General features: G+C 36.6%; 1 protein-coding gene and 1 long non-coding RNA gene across 4 annotated transcripts in view; one reads left to right on the top strand and one right to left on the bottom strand.

Moving 5' to 3' along the window:
- The window catches only part of LOC309484536, a 312,401-nt gene that overhangs the window by 32,688 nt on the left and 257,954 nt on the right, over positions 1-21,759 (bottom strand). The window lies entirely within an intron of this gene.
- Positions 1-21,759, top strand: part of cdk14 (cyclin dependent kinase 14) — a 180,217-nt gene that overhangs the window by 48,682 nt on the left and 109,776 nt on the right. For all 3 annotated transcript variants that reach the window (XM_082150759.1, XM_082150761.1, XM_082150760.1), the window contains 3 exons: positions 13,447-13,692; positions 16,662-16,756; positions 18,065-18,144. In XM_082150759.1, coding sequence (XP_082006885.1) covers positions 13,447-13,692; positions 16,662-16,756; positions 18,065-18,144 — 421 coding nt within the window. The remainder of the gene's footprint in view (positions 1-13,446; positions 13,693-16,661; positions 16,757-18,064; positions 18,145-21,759) is intronic.

The following is a 21,759-nucleotide window of genomic DNA, read 5'->3' as shown; positions in this document are numbered from 1 at the left end:
GCTTTTCCGAGCAAACGTCTGCTATAATTATCAATCTATAATTCAAAAACTATTAGCAGAGACTCAGGGCTGTTTTAACTCTCTAAACTCACTCAAAGGGCTCTCAGGCTCTCAATGTGAACTTGATCATTATAATCCACTCAAAGGCTTCGGTTACACGTCCATTACAGAGACCAGGTCTCGGTTCGGCAGCTGGATGTCAACATGACTTTGTAATTCCGCTTACATTTTTTTTTTTTAAATGTCACCTAGATATCGGCCCGAGCTAAAGAGGATTCATTAAAGCGCTGGTCCGGCCGCGCGCTGACTCTCTGCCAGCGGTTGTTCTGGTCTGAGTCCCCTTCAGCTAATTGGACGAATTTATCCTTTATAACAGCAGTAATAAATGAAAGAAGATACACTGCAGATCTCTCTCTCTCTCTCTCTCTCTCTCTCTCTCTCTCTCTCTCTGTCTATATATTTACCCATCTATCTATCTATCTATCTATCTATCTATCTATCTATCTATCTATCTATCTATCTATCTATCTATCTATCTATCGTTCTATCGTTCTATCTATCGTTCTATCTATCTATCTATCTATCTATCTATCTATCTATCTATCTATCTATCTATCTATCTATCTATCTATCTATCTATCTATCGTTCTATCGTTCTGTCTGTCATTCATATCTATCTATCTATCTATCTATCTATCTATCTATCTATCTATCTATCTATCTATCTATCTATCTATCTATCTATCTATCTATCTATCTATCTATCGTTCTATCGTTCTATTGTTCTATCTATCTATCTATCTATCTATCTATCTATCTATCTATCTATCTATCTATCTATCGTTCTATCGTTTTATCGTTCTATCTATCGTTCTATCTATCTATCTATCTATCTATCTATCTATCTATCGTTCTATCGTTCTATCGTTCTATCGTTCTATCTATCTATCTATCGCTATATGCAGATTTCAATCAGTATTGATTGTGTTGTTCTATCTATCGTTCTGTCTATTGTTCTGTCTATTGTTCTGTCTATCATTCTATCATTCTATGCAGATTTCAATCAGTATTGATTGTGTTGTTCCATCTGTCGTTCAATCTGTCTGTTGTTCTGTCTGTCACTCTATCATTTTATTTGTCGTTTGTCTACAATATCTGTCAAATTTTTTTCTATTCTATGCAGATTTCATTCAGAATTTAGCAGAATTGAGTCGTTCTGTCTGTCATTCTACCTGTTCTATCTTTCATTCAATCTGTCCATTGTTCTGTCATTCTATTGTTCTGTCTATCATTCTACATATCTGTCATTCTATCTACAGTAACTGTCTATCTGTTTTTCTATCTTTTGTTCTTTCGTTCAATGCAGATTTCAATCAGAATTGAGCAGAATTCTGTCATTCTGTCTATCATTCTCTCTGTCATTCTATCATTCTCTCTGTCATTCTATCATTCTATCTGTCATTCTATTGTTCTATGCAAATTTCAATCAGAATTGGACAGAATTGTTTAGAGCAATGCAGAGAAAGATTATAATAGTGTTGTGGTCTTGAAAAACATGCGTATGTCCAGTATTTGTAATCCACAGAAATTAAGATGAACAATATTTCAGCCCATTAAATATAGAGGGAGACCATAAGATTTCATAATCAGCCTCTGAATAATAGTGTAAATTCATCCTCAATAAATACAGACGGAGTGAAATCAAAATAATCCTGTTCAAGGAAGACACATTATCTGCCTGAATGTGTTGCTGGTGTTGTTGAGAAACACGTCCTGGTGGAATTAGTCCTGGAGTGAGTCCTGATCCTAACATCCATTAAACGGCCAGCAACAGCGAGGAAGTCTGCCAATTTTGTCATTAATACCGTGCAACCTTTTCTTCTTTTTTTTTTTTCTCTCCTTTGCCATCCAATTTCTATAAAACTTGTGTAGCATTCACGTTAATCACTAGAGTTCACAGTCATGACCCGCACTGGCTGCACAACTCTTCTCTCGCAGTGACATTGCTAAATTCTAGTGTTTTAATCAGGATATACTTGAATTATATACTGGCAGTGTCTGTCAGGAAAAAGCTGTCAGTTGTCATTCATGCTTTATAAATCTATAGCTGTATTTTACAAACTAATGAGCTGCATTGCTGACACTGACAGCATATCTCTTCACATGAGCAGAAACTCATACAAATATGAGAATCTTGCACTCAGATATTGATTGAAAATGGTCAATTTTAACTTTTTTAATTACATTTTTTGCATTATCCATATGCATGTAAAAATAAAGGTTCTAAAAGGAACGTTTTGCTGCAGAAGAACTTAAAAAAAAAAAAAAAAATTTCACACTGAAGAACCATTCAAACTTTTTCCACTATAAAGAACCTTTTTGTGGAATGGAAAGATTCCATTGATGTTAAACTTTTGGAATCATTGATGCCGACAAGGGACCTTTATTTTGAAGAATGAACTTTTAAAGGGATAGTTCACCCAAAAAGGGGGACAGAAATTCTGTTATCATTTACTAATAGGGTTGCCAACTTCAGAAAAGAAAAATGCGGGACAATCGTGGTTCTTTATAGGACCACTCAAAATATTTGACCTGTATCACACAGTATGGGCCCTATTTTAACGATCTTAAACGCAAGTATCAAGCGCAAAGCGCAAGTAACTTTGTGGGCGGGTCTTGGGCGCTGTTGCTATTATACCGGCGGGATAAATGACTCTTGTGCCCGACGCAAATCTAAAATGGGTTGGTCTGAAGTAGCTTCATTACTCATAGGTGTGGTTTGGGCGTAACGTGAAATAAACCAATCAGAGCGACATCTCACATTCCCTTTAAGAGCAGGCGCGCTTGTTCCATGGCGGATTGCTATTATAACGGCGGATTTGCCAGATACACACCAGGAGCGGTTCACAGCCGAGGAGACCGACGTTCTCGTCAGGGACATTGGGGATGGAGAAACCCACCCAAATTAACTTCGGTTAAACAGACGTATGATAATTTGGGTAAATGTGTAAGTTAGATGTATGCTTTTATAATAAATAAGTTGTGCACACGCTACATTGATTATGGCCAAGCATGCGCCCTTAAAATAGCATATGAATAACATGCGCAACGCGCCACTGACTTTAAACTATTTTTTCCTGGTTAGTGGTGGAATTGTTTTCTAAACCTGCAAAATAGCATGAAGGAACGTTTGCGCCGGAACACGCCTCCTCTTTGCACTGAACCGCCCCCGGGAGCGCAAGTGTATTTCTTAGTTAGCCGACGTGCGTCTGTGGAGGGAAAAGTCCGCTGTGCGCGGGTGCAAAATAGGAATGATACATGCGTCGATGTACAAAGTCAATTGCGCTGGGTGCAAGATAGGGCCCTATATGTCATTTCAGGTTCGTATGTGTTTAAAAATTTCTCAGATATAAACACATTTGTTTTGCTTAACCTATTTATGTACAATTTAATTCTAAAACGAATTTTAAGGTCACACAAAAAAGTCACATTACACACAAACCATAGTTCAAAATAATAGCATTTATCTGAAAAGGAAAGCTTTTGTAACATTTATACACTACATTTTAAAGAAATTAAAGAAAGTAATAGCATACTTTTCTCCAGGAAGATGTCATGTTGTCTTGCGTTGGATGGATGTTGGACTCATGAACAATAATCACGTTGTTTGAATTCACCAAAACTGATTTGCCGAAATCAAAACCCGGATGGACAGTGAAAGAGATTTGCCGTTTTCTCGAGTCCGGATTCTCCGGATCGAACCGGGAGCGACCAGACAGCAGAGGATTCTGTTCGCAAATCAAACAATAATTTGTCCCAAAAGAATAGTTAATTCTCAATTTAGAGTTTGTTATGGGTATGGTCTGATGTGCGTGAGGGAGGGCTGTGATTGGATGATGCGGTGTCGTGATCATTCTCAAGTGTCGTGTTGCTGTTGTATCAGTCAGGGGTTAGATCAGCGTAGCAGTCTGTTTAATCGGGACAAATAAATTAGACCCAAAATACGGGACGTCCCGGCTAATTCGGGACAGTTGGCAACCCTATTTACTAACCCTCAAGTTGTTCCAAACCTGTATGAATTTCTTTCTTCTGATGAACACAAAAGAAGATATTTGGATGAATGTTGGTTACCAAGCAGTTGATGGACCCCATTGACTTCCATAGTATGGGGGGAGGAGGGAACTATGGAAGTCTATGGGGTCCATTAACCGTCCCTTTAAGTCTTTTCTCTCGCTTCCTACTGTATGTTTTGAAATGCAGCTCACTTGCGTCTCTATCTGTTGGCCGTTCATGCGTACTGATAGATGTGATGGTGTGTGACAGCTGAGGAGAACACAGGTGTTTCAGCCTTCTGCTCATTTTTATTCGTCATAGCCGAGATTATAGTTTTCATTCAGAAGAGGTTTGGGTGAGCAGACTTTCGTAAGAGTAGATTGTAAATTTGATTTGACATTGACAGTAAGGCTGGAGTCTGTTCAGTAAGTCACGTTGTGTTCAGTAATGATCATTTCATTTTTTTGTGTCTTGTCAGTCCAATCAATAATGAGTCAACAAGGACATGCCATATACCCTCTAGTTACAGAGACCAGCTCAGTCTTTTCCTCTAAACTTACTCTGGTTTCCTAGTTGTCTGTGTAATTCTCTGATGTCGTTGAGATATTCATTCATCATTCACTGATTATGGACCGGAAAGCCTTCGGATTCGTTTTTTCTCACTGAATATTGTCAAAAAGCTTAAAAACACTGAGATATTATGTTTTCGCTATACATCGTCCGGCCCTTAACTTCTATACTAGCGAACTAGAACATTGTCAGTATCAGACTTCCTATCTCCATGGCTTGTTTGGTTTGGATTTCCTCTTTACTGTAATCAGGGAGTGTTTTTCCCAATGGATTCTTAAATATGAAGGATTTCTCAGCTTTAGATGTTTTACCCCTTTTGCTGGAGTCAATGTCATCTATTTTGCAGTGCCGCTCCTGACAGCCGCCCTGAATAACGCCGTCGGCGACCTCTGCCATGACAAACCGCACACATTCGCGATGCATTACATTACAGCTCAGCATGTTCATTTAAATCATACAACTCCATTCGTTTCAGGACTGTAAATGATTTACAGATCAGTCATATATTCCGTCTAAACAGGAAGCGTGTGGCGCATTAATGATCTGCAGTGGCCCCTCATAGTCAAAGGAGTTCAGATTTATTTATTTATAACAATAAATAACATTTAAATACCATTAAATAAATATCTTATTTAGTTGTTTGTTTGGTCTTATTTGATCTTTATTTATTTATTTATTTAATCTGATTTTTAATCTTATTTCATTCTATTTATTTATTTATGTAATTTTATTTATTCTTATTTTATCTATTTAATCATATTTATTTGTTATTTATTATGTAATCTTATTTGTTCTTTTTTATTTGATCTTATTTGATCGTATTTATTTAATCTTATTTATTTATTTGAACTTTTTTATTTATTTATGTTTATTTTAATCTTATTTATTTGATCCTCATTCATTTTATTTTATACATGTAATCTTATTCATTCTTATTTTATCTTGTTTAATTCTATTTATTGTATCGTATTTACTTATTTTATCTTTCTTATTTATTTAATCTTATTTACACTTTTTATTTCATCTTATTTTATCCGAATTTTTTTCCAACAATGTTTTTTTTATTGATTTTCCAATAAAACAAACAATAACCAAATAACAAAAATTATATATTTTTATCCGAATTATTTAATCTTATTTTTTTTTTATTTAATCTTATTTATTTAATCTTATTTTATTTAATCCTATTTTATTTCTTTATCATTTATTTTTTTATGTAATCTTAATTTTATCTTGATTTATCCTGTTTAATCCTTTATCTTATATGTATTATATTTTATTTTCTGATTGTGAAGTGTGTTTGTGCATCTTATACGGTACTCAGAGGCTTTTACTCTGTGCCATACGACGTGCTCGTGACCTCTTTATGAATCATGAATGCTGTATCCCGTGAATCTGAGCGCATCCCACCCGTTCAGCAGTGAAATAACCCATCAGATGTTTCCACACATGAAAGCCAGTCCTCGTGCGAGAAGCTCGGCGTCAGATGCGTGAGTTGCCGTCTTCCAGATGAAGCTTTGATGGAGAGATGGTTGAGTCAGATATTGATGTGTCGGAGCACTACTTAGACTATTAAACACAGTCTCCAAGCACATTAGTGTCTGCAGCTTTAGTTACAGGAGGTGTTCATGTGGAGATGTGAAGCGAACAGTGTCTTTGTGTTTTTTGGCAGTGTAACAAATAACCACTGAGCATTGATGTCCAGCTTGCGGTTTCCATTAAGTGCTCTGAAATCCCACAGTCAGTCAGTCACGCGTGTTGAAGATGCTGCAGTAAATCAGTCTGTGTTGGTTGTACATTGGAAGGTAAATGTTATGTCTGTCCAGGGACGCTGCTAATTGCTCTCCTCTGCTCACTATCATCTACAATGAAAGCACTTTATTAGTGTTGTTGGATATGGATAAATCACAGACTGTGTGTGAATCTGTCAATAGACGCAGAAAAAAATGCATTCTGTGCAGAAATAGATGCTGTGTTTATGTGAGGTTCATAGTTTAAGGTTGCGTTTTTCTTTCGTTTAGTTGTCCATGGGAGCTTTAGGAAACTGAATATGCTCAGAGCCTCAGATGATGTTACTTTAATGATGTAATATCTGGGTTAGTTTACACTCTTTAGTTACGCAGTCCTAGAACTGGGCCTGTTAGTAACTATATATTTGGTACATTTTGTAAAGAAAGGTGTTGTGATGCGATGGTGTTGCTATAGGTGGTTGCTAAGGTGTTACTAGGTGAATGCTTTCTGTCTGAAGTCAGGAAAGTCCTGCACCCTCGTGTCTCTGTGATGTTCTGGTCTGTAGATCTGGCTTGTGTTCCTCCTTCACTGTAAGTCTGTGGGTGTTAATGTTGAGCAGGTGATTTATGTATTTATTTGATTTGTTTGTAATTTATTTATTTTTCTAATTTAATTATTTAAACCATTGTATTTGTTTATTTTTCTTATTTATTTTCCAGTTAATTAATTAATTAGTTTTTTTTTCTAATTTGTATATTTATGTAGGCCTATATCATTTTGATTTATTTATTTAAAATTATTTATTTTTCTTATTTGTTTATTTAGTAACTTATTTGTTTGTTGATCTATTTGATTCTTTGTTATTCTTCTTTTTATTTATTGTTTATTTATGTTTGATTTATTTATTTTTCTAAATCTTTATATTTTTAAAATGCTATTTATTTATTTTCTGATTTATTTGTTAATTTTCTAACTTATTTATTTGCATATATATATATATATATATATATATATATATATATATATATATATTGATGTCATTTATTTGTATAATTTATGTATTTAATTGATTTATTTTTAATTGTATTTATTTTTCTTATTTATTAGCTTATTTGTTTGTTGGTCTATTTTTTTCATTTACGATAGATTTAAATTTTTCTAATTGTTTTTTTTTTATAATTTTTTTTATGTTACTTATTTTTAGATTTTTTCGAATGTATTTATTTGTCAAGAATAGTGGGAAGGGACACTGACTTACACCATCACAAAAGATACAAATAGTCACTGATGCTCACGGAAGACTCATATTATGAATTTCTATTTCTGTAAATGTCCAGTTTAAGTCAAACACCTTTGAGGAAACAGAAAGTTGTTTCTTACAATAGAGCTGAACCCCAGTCCTGTGTTTATGAACGTTGCGCTGGGAATTATACTTGAAATGAGAAAACAGCTGCAGTTTTACATGACAAGTGTCATGATGTTAAGGATCTTGACGTGCGTTTGTAAGCGCTCAAACAACCGGCAGTGATTGAGATCAATTAGAGCTCATTGTGGCTGGAACACGTCTAGAACAATAAACCCGCTCGCGGCAGCTGCTCGCAGAACGTTTACATCTTCTTCATGATTGGCAGCGGCGGCGTGTGTCTGAGCAGAATAAAGAGACGTACGGACGACTGGTGGTTTGAGCTCAGAGACGGTTCAGGTCTGAAGCCTCTGCTTCTGCTCACTTCTGAAAAGGTCACTTACATCTTCATGTTTCAAACGCTGCTGTCAGGAAGAGAAAAAGGCCATTTAGCTCGACCGCCTCTGCATGGCATTTCACTTCAGTTTCTGTTTAACAGTTAATCAGCTTCAGTCTGAAGAGGAGCCGTTTCTATTCACCACATAATTCAAACTCTTTATTCCAGACAAAATATTGTTTTATTGTATTTAGAACTTGATACATTGAAAAACATCCTGAATACCTTGATCTATCTATCTATCTATCTATCTATCTATCTATCTATCTATCTATCTATCTATCTATCTATCTATCTATCTATCGTTCTATCGTTCTATCGTTCTATCGTTCTATCTATCTATCGTTCTATCGTTCTATCTATCGTTCTATCTATCGTTCTATCTAGCCTATCTATCGTTCTATCTATCGTTCTATCTGTCGTTCTATCGTTCTATCTATCTATCTATCGTTCTATCTATCGTTTTACCTATCTATCTATCATTCTATCGTTCTATCGTTCTATCTTTCTATCGTTCTATCTGTCGTTCTATCGTTCTATCTATCTATCGTTCTATCTATCGTTCTACCTATCTATCTATCTATCTATCTATCTATCTATCTATCTATCGTTCTATCTATCTATCGTTCTATCGTTCTATCTATCTATCTAGCCTATCTATCGTTCTATCTATCGTTCTATCTGTCGTTCTATCGTTCTATCTATCGTTCTATCTAGCCTATCTATCGTTCTATCTATCGTTCTATCTATCGTTCTATCTAGCCTATCTATCGTTCTATCTATCGTTCTATCTAGCCTATCTATCGTTCTAGCTATTGTTCTATCTATCGTTCTATCTAGCCTATCTATCGTTCTAGCTATTGTTCTATCTATCTATCTATCTATCTATCTATCTATCTATCTATCTATCTATCTATCTATCTATCTATCTATCTATCTATCTATCGTTCTGTCGTTCTATCGTTCTATCGTTCTATCGTTCTACCTATCTATCTATCTATCTATCTATCTATCTATCTATCTATCGTTCTATCTATCGTTCTATCTATCGATCTATCGTTCTATCTATCGTTCTATCTATCGTTCTATCTATCGTTCTATCTAGCCTATCTATCGTTCTATCTATCGTTCTATCTATCGTTCTATCTGTCGTTCTATCTGTCGTTCTATCGTTCTATCTATCGTTCTATCTAGCCTATCTATCGTTCTATCTATCGTTCTATCTATCGTTCTATCTGTCGTTCTATCGTTCTATCTATCGTTCTATCTAGCCTATCTATCGTTCTATCTATCGTTCTATCTGTCGTTCTATCGTTCTATCTATCTATCGTTCTATCTATCGTTCTACCTATCTATCTATCTATCTATCGTTCTATCTAGCCTATCTATCGTTCTATCTGTCGTTCTATCGTTCTATCTATCTATCGTTCTATCTAGCCTATCTATTGTTCTATCTATCGTTCTATCTGTCGTTCTATCGTTCTATCTACATTTACATTTACATTTACATTTATTCATTTAGCTGACGCTTTTATCCAGAGCGACTTACAATTGCTATATATGTCAGAGGTCGCACGCCTCTGGAGCAACTAGGGGTTAAGTGTCTTGCTCAGGGACACATTGGTGTCTCACAGTGGATTTGAACCCGGGTCTCTCACACCAAAGGCATGTGTCTTATCCACTGCGCCACCCCCACCCCTATCTATCTATTGTTCTATCTATCGTTCTATCTGTCGTTCTATCGTTCTATCTATCGTTCTATCTATCGTTCTATCTAGCCTATCTATCGTTCTATCTATCGTTCTATCTATCGTTCTATCTAGCCTATCTATCGTTCTATCTAGCCTATCTATCGTTCTATCTAGCCTATCTATTGTTCTATCTATCGTTCTATCTATCTATCGTTCTATCTTTCGTTCTATCGTTCTATCTATCTATCGTTCTATCTATCGTTCTATCTAGCCTATCTATCGTTCTATCTATCGTTCTATCTAGCCTATCTATCGTTCTATCTATCGTTCTATCTATCTATCGTTCTATCTATCGTTCTATCTATTGTTCTATCTATCGTTCTATCTAGCCTATCTATCGTTCTATCTATCGTTCTATCTATCGTTCTATCTATCATTCTATCTAGCCTATCTATCGTTCTATCTATCGTTCTATCTATCGTTCTATCTAGCCTATCTATCGTTCTATCTATCGTTCTATCTATCGTTCTATCTAGCCTATCTATCGTTCTATCTATCGTTCTATCTATCGTTCTAGCTATTGTTCTATCTATCGTTCTATCTATCGTTCTATCTATCGTTCTATCTATCGTTCTATCTATCGTTCTATCGTTCTATCTATCTATCGTTCTATCTATCGTTCTATCTAGCCTATCTATCGTTCTATCTATCGTTCTATCTATCGTTCTATCTATCGTTCTGTCTAGCCTATCTATCGTTCTATCTATCGTTCTATCTATTGTTCTATCTAGCCTATCTATAGTTCTATCTATCGTTCTATCTATCCTATCTATCGTTCTATCTATCGTTCTATCTATCGTTCTATCGTTCTATCTATCGTTCTATCTATCATTCTATCTATCGTTCTATCTATCGTTCTATCTATCGTTCTATCTAGCCTATCTAGCCTATCTTTCGTTCTATCGTTCTATCGTTCTATCTATCTATCGTTCTATCTATCTATCGTTCTATCTATCGTTCTATCTATCTTTCTATCTATCGTTCTATCGTTCTATCTATCTATCGTTCTATCTAGCCTATCTATCGTTCTATCTATCTATTTCTATCTATCTCATTCTGTCTGTCTGATAGATCATCTATCATTCAATTTCTATCTGTTCTATCTATCTGTGTGTTGTTCAATATATCAGTCTATCGTTGCATCCATTTATCCATTGTTCTGTCTGTCTGTCTATCTATGTCCATTCATCCCTCCATCCCTCCATCCATCCATCCATCCATCCATCCATCCATCCATCCATCCATCCATCCATCCATCTGACAAAATTCTTTTTTACCAGTTTATTTCTGCCTAGATTACATAGAAAGGTCCTTAGCAACACAACTGTTAGTGTTGTGTTGTGTTGGGTAATAAAGAAACACAGATGAATTGACATGTTTGACATGTTCTGGCTCTCGAACCGACCAGAGAAGCTGAAGGCGGTTTGGTGAAACCCGGCCCATGTAAGCGAGCCAGTGACTCAGCCTGGACACTGAAGATGTAGGTCATTAGAGGCGGTTCACTGGGATGTTTTGCCTCTGAAAGGCCCGTAAATTTTTAATCTGAGGGGCCGCGCTTACATGACATGCTCGTCTGGGCCTTTTGTGCTGCTGACAGTCCGAGCGGCGATGGAGTGGCCGGTAGGTACGCACTGTTTAGATCAATACTCGTGTGTGTGTGTGTGTGTGTGTGTGTGATGGAGATGTACCGTAGACTGTAATATAGTAGCTGAGAGCGCTGGATCGATGTCTGAACTCACAGAGGTAGAGATGAAAGTCCGACCCTAGCAGGGTACGCGAACCGCACTGAACAACTTTGAAGAAAAGCAACAGGAGACTGGCTCGTAGATTTGTATGAACATGGACATTCACTTTTGTCGAACCCTTTACCGGCATGCATTCGTCTTCACTGCAAACAATATTTTCTTGTTCTTATTTGAAGTATTTTTATCATGTTTTTTTCATTGAAGGCAAGGCACTACAGGTAAAAATGTGTTTTATTCCATGCACTGGTCAATTTTAAGATTTGGTCTATTTTGCTTCAGACTAGTGGAAAGAAAACATCTGAACTATTATAGTGTTTATTTTATTGCACTTTGCGTCTGTAGATTTCAATGACAATACATAGTCTATCTTTAAAGGCGGTGAGTCAGAAATTTCCACTTCAGCAGCTTTACATTCACTAAACTGTGCAGTTATTCATATCTATATTTTGAAGGTTTGTTCATACATCATTTGCCTGATTTACATAAAATGTTATTCCTAAAAAGATGATGAAAATGTATTTGTTTTCTGGCTGTTGACAGTATTTTCTGATTTGTGAAGTGATAAAAAGAGAGATCCAAAATGCCCTCTGTAAAAACCTTCAGCTCTCACGATGTTGAACAAAATCAAACAATAATTTTGAATCTGGCATTATTCAATGTTTATTCATTTCTGTTCTGGAAATGAATACAATATATATATTTTTGATTGATTGTTGTTGTTTTTGTTGTCTTCTTTTTTTTTTTTGCATAGAACTCACTAAATTTGGTTAGGTTTATGTTAGGTTGTGATTGGTCTACTCTGCTCTGATTGGTCAGATGGCCCAGTCTGTTGTGATTGGTGTACTCTGCTCTGATTGGTCAGATGGGCCTGTCTGTTGTGATTGGTCTACTCTGCTCTGATTGGTCAAATGGCCCAGTCTGTTGTGATGTGGTCTACTCTGCTCTGATTGGTCAGATGGGCCTGTCTGTTGTGATTGGTCTACTCTGCTCTGATTGGTCAGATGGCCCAGTCTGTTGTGATTGGTCTACTCTGCTCTGATTGGTCAAATGGCCCAGTCTGTTGTGATTTGGTCTACTCTGCTCTGATTGGTCAAATGGCCCAGTCTGTTGTGATTGGTCTACTCTGCTCTGATTGGTCAGATGGGCCTGTCTGTTGTGATTTGGTCTACTCTGCTCTGATTGGTCAGATGGCCCAGTCTGTTGTGATTGGTCTACTCTGCTCTGATTGGTCAGATGGGCCTGTCTGTTGTGATTGGTCTACTCTACTCTGATTGATCAGATGGCCCAGTCTGTTGTGATTTGGTCTACTCTGCTCTGATTGGTCAGATGGCCCAGTCTGTTGTGATTTGGTCTACCGCTTACAGCGCTTGTCAGGAACCGAATGCCTTTGTCCATATCTGAATTTCAGCTCCGGAGGCTTCCTCAACACTTGATACACAGTGATACACAATTCCAGCGTGAGTCCTCATCCTTTAGAAGTGCATGCAAAGTGGAATTGCAGAGCTGAAAACAGCGTCTTCTTGACATGTTGACAACCCAAACCAGACTCTTCCAAGTCTCAGCTACAACTACAGTGTTTGAGGGTCAAAGAATACATTCACAGGCGGCCAATGAAGACCATAGACTGGCATTATGCACATTTGTTACATTGTTTCATAGGCGTGTAACAGGAAGTGAGATGGAATTGCTAACGACCCGTTTCAGGCAGTTCAGAATCGATTATTTCTTTTAGGAGACAATAGCTATCTTTTCTTACACAGTTTTGCTTTTCAAGTATATTTCTCCTGAAAAATGATGCGGTTTTTTTTCAGTGTTTAAGTGCTGATGTCTAAGACGTCCTTCTCCGCTTCTTCTCAGATATGTGTCACCAAGATGTCCACTCGCAGCTGCCAGGGATCCGACTCAGTCATCAAACCCCTGGACACCATTCCTGAAGACAAGAAGGTGCGAGTGCAGCGGACGCAGAGCGGCTTCGATGCCTTCGAGAAACCGGCGAGTCAGGTGAAGCGAGTCCACTCAGAGAACAATGCCTGCATCACCTCCAAAAGCTCCTCCTCTGGGAAAGAGTCTCCAAAACTACGCCGTCACTCCAGTCCTAGTTCTGTGAGTGTCTGAGTGTGTTTTCTTCCAGAATTTATGTCTTATTTGTGCTTATTAAAGTTTATGACGGAATGAGCAAATTCATGCCTAATTTCACATCTATCACATCATGATTGTCCTTGATAAGCTTCATTTATAAACCTTTATGTGAGGCTTGAAATGTGTTTTGATTGTAGATATTTTTATCACATACAACAGGGATTACCAAAAAAAAATTCCAGCCAAGCCCCTTTGAGCTAAAAAATTCTACTTGAAGTCTCCCGGATGGTAAAAATTAATATTTTAAAATTAACATCATGTTCACAGTTAATGGGCAGTCAATAGTCACATGACATGCAGGTATACAAATAAAATATTTAATCATTTTTACGTTTTTACGTTTATTTATTTTTTGTTTTGTTTTTTATTTAAATAAAAAAATGTAATTGATTTCATTCATTTTTGGCAAGTGTTTTATTTCGATTTTTTAATTATTATTATTATTATTATTTTTAATATTAAAATTATTTATTTTGATTATTTTATTCATTTGTGGTAAGTGTTTTATCTTGATTTTTTTATTTTAAAATTATTTATTTAAATTTTATATTATGATTTTATACATTTTTAGTAAGGGTTTTATTTAGATGTTTTTTTATTTTACAATTATTTATTTGATTAATTAATTATTCATTAAAAAAAATATTTTAATATTACATTATGATTTTATTTTACACTGTTTTCATTAACTCACAAACCCCACTTTGTTAAACCCTGACATACAGCATTTTGTATAATTATTAAATTTATTGGAATTTAATTGAGAAAAGACGAGTTGCTTTTTATAGTATATAATTCCCTAAGCGAGACACGATTGGCCTGAGAGGGAAAGCTAAAGGTTGGAGGGTTTGAAGAATGCAGCTAGCGAGCACATTTGCTTGCTGATTCACACCAATGAAAAATGGATGAGCGTAAGCCTGACAGAAGGAGTGGAGAGAGTGAGTGTGACCTCTTTCCCATAACACCCTTCTCATTATTCTGCCACAGACCTTCTTATTTAGAAAATCCACTAAAACCTGTTCTCCACGGGGTCCCTGCACTCCGAACACCTTAATCACAGTAATAAAGATCCGCCAAGGTAAAACCAGCGCTCTAAAGCGAGGCTGATGGATTGGAGAGCGGATGTGTTCGCTGAAAGCGTGTGGTGATCCGGCCGTATGGTGGCCGCTGGTCTCTAAGAGACAGCTGGTGTCTGGTGTTGATAAAAGGCTGCAGGGTTTGCGGTTACAGGCGCATCTGAGCAAGCGGTTATCCGGGAACAGTCCGGTAATCTTTCACACCAATCGCAATAAGTGACTCGCTGCTGCAGATCGGTGTCAGGCTGCAAACCTGATTACTGAAGAAACGCTGCATTTCAGGAGAATTAGTGCCGTGTGCATTTGCTCTTCAAGCATTCTCGTTTATGCAAGTAAAATATGACTATATTTGTATGGAAAAGACATGTTTTTTTTTGTTGCATTTGCTTTAAATATCTTTGTATTGGTTTGCAAAAGACAAATGTTTTGCTTTTTTAGTTGCATTTGCTTTAATGTTAGTAAAATATTACTGTTTTTGCTTGGGAATTTTTATTTATAATTTTTTTTAATCTGCATTCATATTAGCATATTTATTCTAAAAACTTTTAATTATGGACTTGTGTTTTTTTGGGTGGGTGGGGGGTGGTGGTGTGTGGTGTGTGTGGGGGTGGGGGGGGTGAAATGTCAGCGTTCTTTAGATGCATCATAAGATGAATCTTACAAATGTGTCCAAGTCACATGTTTTAGACACAATAGTCCTAAAGGTTTGTGTGCACACGTGTGTATAGAAACTATGCATGTAAAACTGTGCGTATCAAGTGTGCATGTTTTTATACACTTTTGCACAGGAATATGAAGCATGCAGCAGCACAACTGTCTTCAACATTGATAATAATGAGAAATGCATGCAAATCAGCATATTAGAATGATTTCTGAAGGATTATGTAGTTTGTATTGCATTTTTGTTAAAATAAATGCAGCCTTGTTGAGCATAAGAGACTTCTTTTTAAAACATTAACATTAATTATCCCAAACTTTTGACTGCATTATACGTCTAAGTTTTCCAAGTATAACATTTTATCTTATAAGGCCACCCAGAGTTGGTGATTTTTGCGTACATGCAGTTTAAGTTGTTCCTACTTTTTTTAGGGGGAATTTCAAATAAATTTTAATAAGAAAATGATTGATGAATCATATGTTTGCAGATTTCACACACTAATAATTTGTGGACTTGAGCTTCACTCCAGTAAATGTAACCACAGTTCACCTGTGTTCTTTCAGTCACTGCCAAAGTGCTCAGAGTAAAATCCCGCAGACCACATTTCCCGTTTAACAGGAAACTATTAATCACGTCCAGTTGAAACAGCACTGGGTCATTAATACGGGGACAGACGTGTCTTTCCGGAAATCCCTGCTGTATAAATCCTGGATCTGACCCAGAATACCTGAGCATACGCTGGCTGAGCTCACATCTGCTGCGGTCGCTGGCCTCCTGGGCGGATAAAATATCACAGAATATCCTCTATTAAAGTCCCCATGAAATCAGAATCTTTTATGGAATATTGCAGGATTTATCATAAATGATTTATCCGTGAACATCATTTAGTTTTAAATGCATGTACCCTCTTAATCTTTTATTAAAATAACTTCCCCTCCCTCTTACAGTGACATCTCTTCTCTTCTCTGATGATGTGTTCACTGGCGCGAAGGCGGGGCAACCTGTCAATCACATGACGATCCACCAATAGCAATCCACTACCATTCAGTCAATTCCAAATGGACAAAATCAAGTCCCGCCCTACATTTTTTTCTTGTTTCGAGACGCCGTTTCACTTGGATATATGTCACAGTAGGGGAAAAAAGATGATCGCAACTTCCGTTACATGCCGACTTTAACTGCGTCTATCTCTGTTACAGCCCACAAGCCCAAAGTTCGGAAAGGCAGATTCGTACGAGAAGCTGGAAAAGCTCGGAGAGGGATCCTACGCAACCGTATACAAAGGGAAGAGCAAGTGAGTTCAAAATGCACTTCATTTCCATACAGACACACTGTTTAGCAATAAAACTGTAAGCAAAGACGGCAGCAGATAATTATAATATGAATGAAATAATTTCTCATATTGCTGTAATAAAATCCTGGAGCCGGAGAGAGAGCTTCTCTTCCAGAGCATGAAATGGCACATGTTGTATGAAATCCTTTCTGACAGAGAGCGTGTAACGCTTGTTTTTTCCTTGATGATTACTTTTATAAATTAAAATCTGGAAAATAAAAATTCAGCCAGCGTGAAATGAATCGTGCATTATTGGCAGTGTTTTTCATAGTAATGATGCTATTTGTGTGCAGGTTCTTTTGATTGGTGGAGTTCATTTATTTCACATCTTGACCTCTGTGTTTAGATTCACTCCACTGCCTCTAAATTGCATTTCATTGACTTAACAGTAAATCAGTAAATTGTGTTCCTGGTCTTAATTTGAGTTCCATTTTCTTTCAAACCACAAAAAAAAGTTTTCATTCATCATCATCAATCTCTGTTATTAAACAACATTCTGTCATATACAGTAGAGACATTTACACCATCCAGTCAGTTCACACTAGATAAAATAATTTCCTATATAGGGTCCAATGAAATCTACAACCTTCTATTTTCCGTTTTAATACAGTATTTGTGTGTTAAATTGCAATAATCAAATAGCATGCTGTGAATTCATAAAATTTTTACAGTTTAATAAATCCTTACAATTTTAACAATAATAGAGCATTATGAAAATGGTTTATTTTTTTACCCTTAAATTCCATTTTATTTTTCCAAAGTTCTGTGATGTCCGTTAAAATGTTTCTGGGTTCTGTGTTTCATGATGTAATACAACTTTATTAGTAATCAAATAAATTTTTTTGTATTTTTGTTGTTGAATAAATTAAATATATATTATATTTAATTATAATATATTATGTATATTTCTGTTTTGTTTTTATCCTGAATATACTGTTTCACTGTATTAATTAATTAATTATTTATTTATTTATTTGTGTGTGTGTATATATATATATATATATATGTATGTGTGTGTGTGTGTGTGTGTATGTGTACATGCATACACACATTATTCATTAATTAATTTATACCTTAAAATGCAATGTAAGTCGCTTTGGATAAAATATATAATTTTTATCAATTTTGATCAATTCACACATTTCCTGGGAATCAAACCTATGATGTGCTGTTTGAACTATAGGAACAAATATACGATACATTCTTTTTTATGGATCAGTCCTGTAATACAGATGAATATGAAGTGTAAAACATGTGGTGTGTTTGCAGGGTGAATGGGAAGCTGGTTGCGTTGAAAGTGATTCGTCTGCAGGAGGAAGAGGGAACGCCTTTCACAGCGATCAGAGAGGGTGAGTGAACCAGGACACGACTGTCTCTCCATCTTCCGTTCTCTCTCTCTCTTCATAATGCCATGGAGCTCATTTGTGCCGCTACTAAAAACAGTATCACTTTTAGGGCTGAGTTGAAAATATTTATTTCTCATGTTGAACCGGTATCAATTCTTAAATCCCCAGGATTGATCTTTTAATCTGTGCTGTTTTCAGTTGATGCATGAACAAAACTTATTCGCTCTAAACACCTGCCATCCAATAATCACAATAAGCTTTTTGCTTTGCTACTTTTGATATGAAACAAAGTCTCAGCTTTCAAATTCTCAAGTCAATTTATTTAGAAATTCAAAAAGCAAATGGCGTTTTAGCCATTCAGTGACCATAAACTCGATAGTTAGCTCGAAAAATTATTCTAGAGATGAGCATTTTGATAAATATACATATTCATTATATTTTATTTAACCTGTTCTTCAGTATTTAATTTACTATGTTTGAATAAATCCATCAGGAAAACAAGTTATGACAGCCACTATTTAAATGTTTACATTTCAAAAACAAATTGGAGTAGAAACATAATTATGTCATTAAGAAGAACTTTTTATTTATTTTAAAAACTACCTTATGTGCAATTTAAATGTTCATGTACAAATCAGTTGTTAATTTTAACCCTTTCATAATGTACCGGCTTGACGGGATTCCCTGTATAGTTTCTAGCATTAGTTGAGAGATTTTTTTTCTTGAGGAAAACTTTACATGCACTGTACTTGATATATACATCCGAATTGAATCGAAATCGCATCGGATCATAAAATTTGTGTCAATGCCCAACCCTAATAATTTTAAAGGGGTGGTATAATGCCCTTTTCACAAGATGTAAAATAAGTCTCTGATGTCCCCAGAGTGTGTATGTGAAGTTTTAGCTCAAAATACCCAACAGATATTTTTATATAGCATGTTAAAGTTGTCACTTTTTGAGGGTGAGCGAAAACGCACCGTTTTGTGTCTGTTCCTTTAAATGCAAATGAGCTGCTGCTCCTGGCACAGGGGGCGGAGCTTCAACAGCTTGCACTCACACACACATGCACTGAAAATGTCAAAAACTTTTAGCCTTTTATGTTCAAACCGGAGTCAGATAATGATGGAGAGACTCAAGAAGAAGTGACAACATGTAGAAGCAACATTTCTGAATGGTTAGTTGGTGAATTTATGTAGCTTATGTGTAGTTATCTTCTAGTCATTGATTAGCATATTCTGTCTTGATAATCTATAAATTGTGTTCCGGGGGGCTGGGTTTATGTAAATTCTAGGGTTGGTGATGTCACTAACCCGGGAGGAATGTGGTGTAGTCTCTACCAGCCGTTTGTTGTAGTCCTTAAAAAGCGATTTCTTTAAAAGCAAATATCTCCCTTTGCTCTGAACTTTGAGCGTCGTAACTCTGCAGATGTTGTTTGTGCTCAAATAGCAACATTACACACTAACTAAAGTTAGAAAAGTGAAATCATAATCAACCACCCCTTTAAATAATATTTATAAGTGTTTTAATGTGGCCTTCATATAACAAAAAGAAAAATAAATTGAATTCTGTCCCGTAAAAGTGTCCGCTGTTGCAGAAGCAGGCGTTTTCCCTCTCCAGCTGAGCTCTCAGTGAAGCGGAGCAGATTGTGAAGGTGTGAGATTTTCGCTGCTCTCACCTTCACCACCATCACATGCATTTTAATTGCGCTGAGAGAGAGATGGTGTGTTTTTGATCTGTGTGATCCGGGGCTGATCATCGCAGAGTTCCTGCGCTCTTCCCCCGGTGTGCGGCTCAAAAAAGGGCTTTGAAAATTGAACTAATTCAGCAATTACTGGAGATGTTTAAGCTGGCAGAACGTGTGTGGAATGACTGATGTGAGAGGAGAAACGTAGGCACATCCACGCACTGTTCACAAACCTAGTGAGCTAACTACATAGGCAGCATTTTAAGGGCCAGATGTACTTAACAGGGCAAATTAGCGAGAGTCTGCAATCCCATAAAAGAGCAGATGGAGTGGAGGTGATCTACTGACAATGTGCAAATTAAGGCGGAGGGAAAGGGAAAGTTCAGCTGCAAAAATAACTGTCAAAACCCTTTCATCGCTAATGTTTTCACTGCATGTCTTTAGTAAATCCTGACAGTAGTTTTAAATGGCAAAGTAGGGTCTGGGCTAAAGCAAGCTGTTAGTCAATCTGCCTCTAAGCTGACTGGTGTATGGAATATTTCCATGTATTTCATGTAGTGAATCTCTCATTTCAGTGTGAGAACAGATCGTGATTGAACAACATATTAAAGGGGTGGTATAATGCCCTTTTCACAAGATGTAAAATAAGTCTCTGATGTCCCCAGAGTGTGTGTGTGAAGTTTTAGCTCAAAATACCCCACAGATATTTGTATACAGCATGTTAAAGTTGTCACTTTTTTAGGGTGAGCAAAAACGCACCGTTTTTGTGTCTGTCCCTTTAAATGCAAATGAGCTGCTGCTCCCGGCACAGGGGGCGGAGCTTCAACAGCTTGTGTCCTTTTACCTCACACACACATGCACTGAAAATTTCAAAAAATGTTTGCCTCTTATGTTCAAACCGGAGTCAGAAAGATGGAGAGACTCAAGAAGTGAAAACATGTAGAGAAACTGGACATTTCTGAATGGTTAGTTGTTGAATTTATGTAGCTTATGTGTAGTTATCTTCTAGTCATTGATTAGCATATTCTGTCTTGATAATCTATAAATCGTGTTCAGGGGGCGGGGTTTATGTAAATGTTAGGGTTGGTGATGTCACTAACCCGGGAGGAATGTGGTGTAGTCTCTACCAGCCGTTTGTTGTAGTCCTTAAAAAGCAATTTCTTTAAAAGCAAATATCTCCCTTTGCTTTGAACTTTGAGCGTCGTAACTTTGCAGATGTTGTTTATGCTCAAACAGCAACATTACACACTAACTAAAGTTAGAAAAGTGAAATCATATTCAACCGCCCCTTTAAATGATTATATTGTATATCATATTAAACTGTGTTGAACACGTGCGCTTGAGTCTCTGCAGATCTCTGTCTGTGACCGTTCAAAATCAACCCGAGTTTCAGTGTTTCTGTAGAGCAAACTATAGAATTGATAATAAATCTGCTCTGGTTAAGTTCTTGACCTCGATTATTTACACAATGACATGAAAATGAGAAAAGGTAGTAATTAAAGGGGTGGTAAAACGCCTTTTTTCGAAGGCTTGATTGTGTTTGTGGGGTGCACTGTAACATGTGTTCATGCTTCATTTTTAAAAATTTGCCTTATTTTTCACATATTTAACCATTATTCTACACTGCTCTGTCCCTCCTTGTAAAAACGGTCGGATTATTTCCGCGTTCTATGAAGCCCCCCCCTTCAAAATACGCAATGGGCTCAGATTGGTTAGCTGGCCCAGTGTGTTGTGATTCGCTAACCGCCAAGTGCACGTTGTTCGGAAACGTCACGCCCCCTTATCTTTACCGGTAGTTTGTGCTTAAGTAAACAACGGCGTCAATATTGCCAGTTTGAGCCCGAATCAGACCCAGAGAATGTTAGTGGAGAGGATCGAGCAGAAACTGTTCAAGAACGGCTGTTAAAGGACGTTTCAGAAAGGTATGTTTTTT

Source organism: Leuciscus leuciscus (assembly GCF_965113295.1).
Source record: "Leuciscus leuciscus genome assembly, chromosome: 20".
NCBI classification, from domain to species: domain Eukaryota; kingdom Metazoa; phylum Chordata; class Actinopteri; order Cypriniformes; family Leuciscidae; genus Leuciscus; species Leuciscus leuciscus.
The sequence above is the reverse complement of the archived record's forward strand: the minus strand, read 5'-3'. Positions and strand labels throughout refer to the sequence as shown.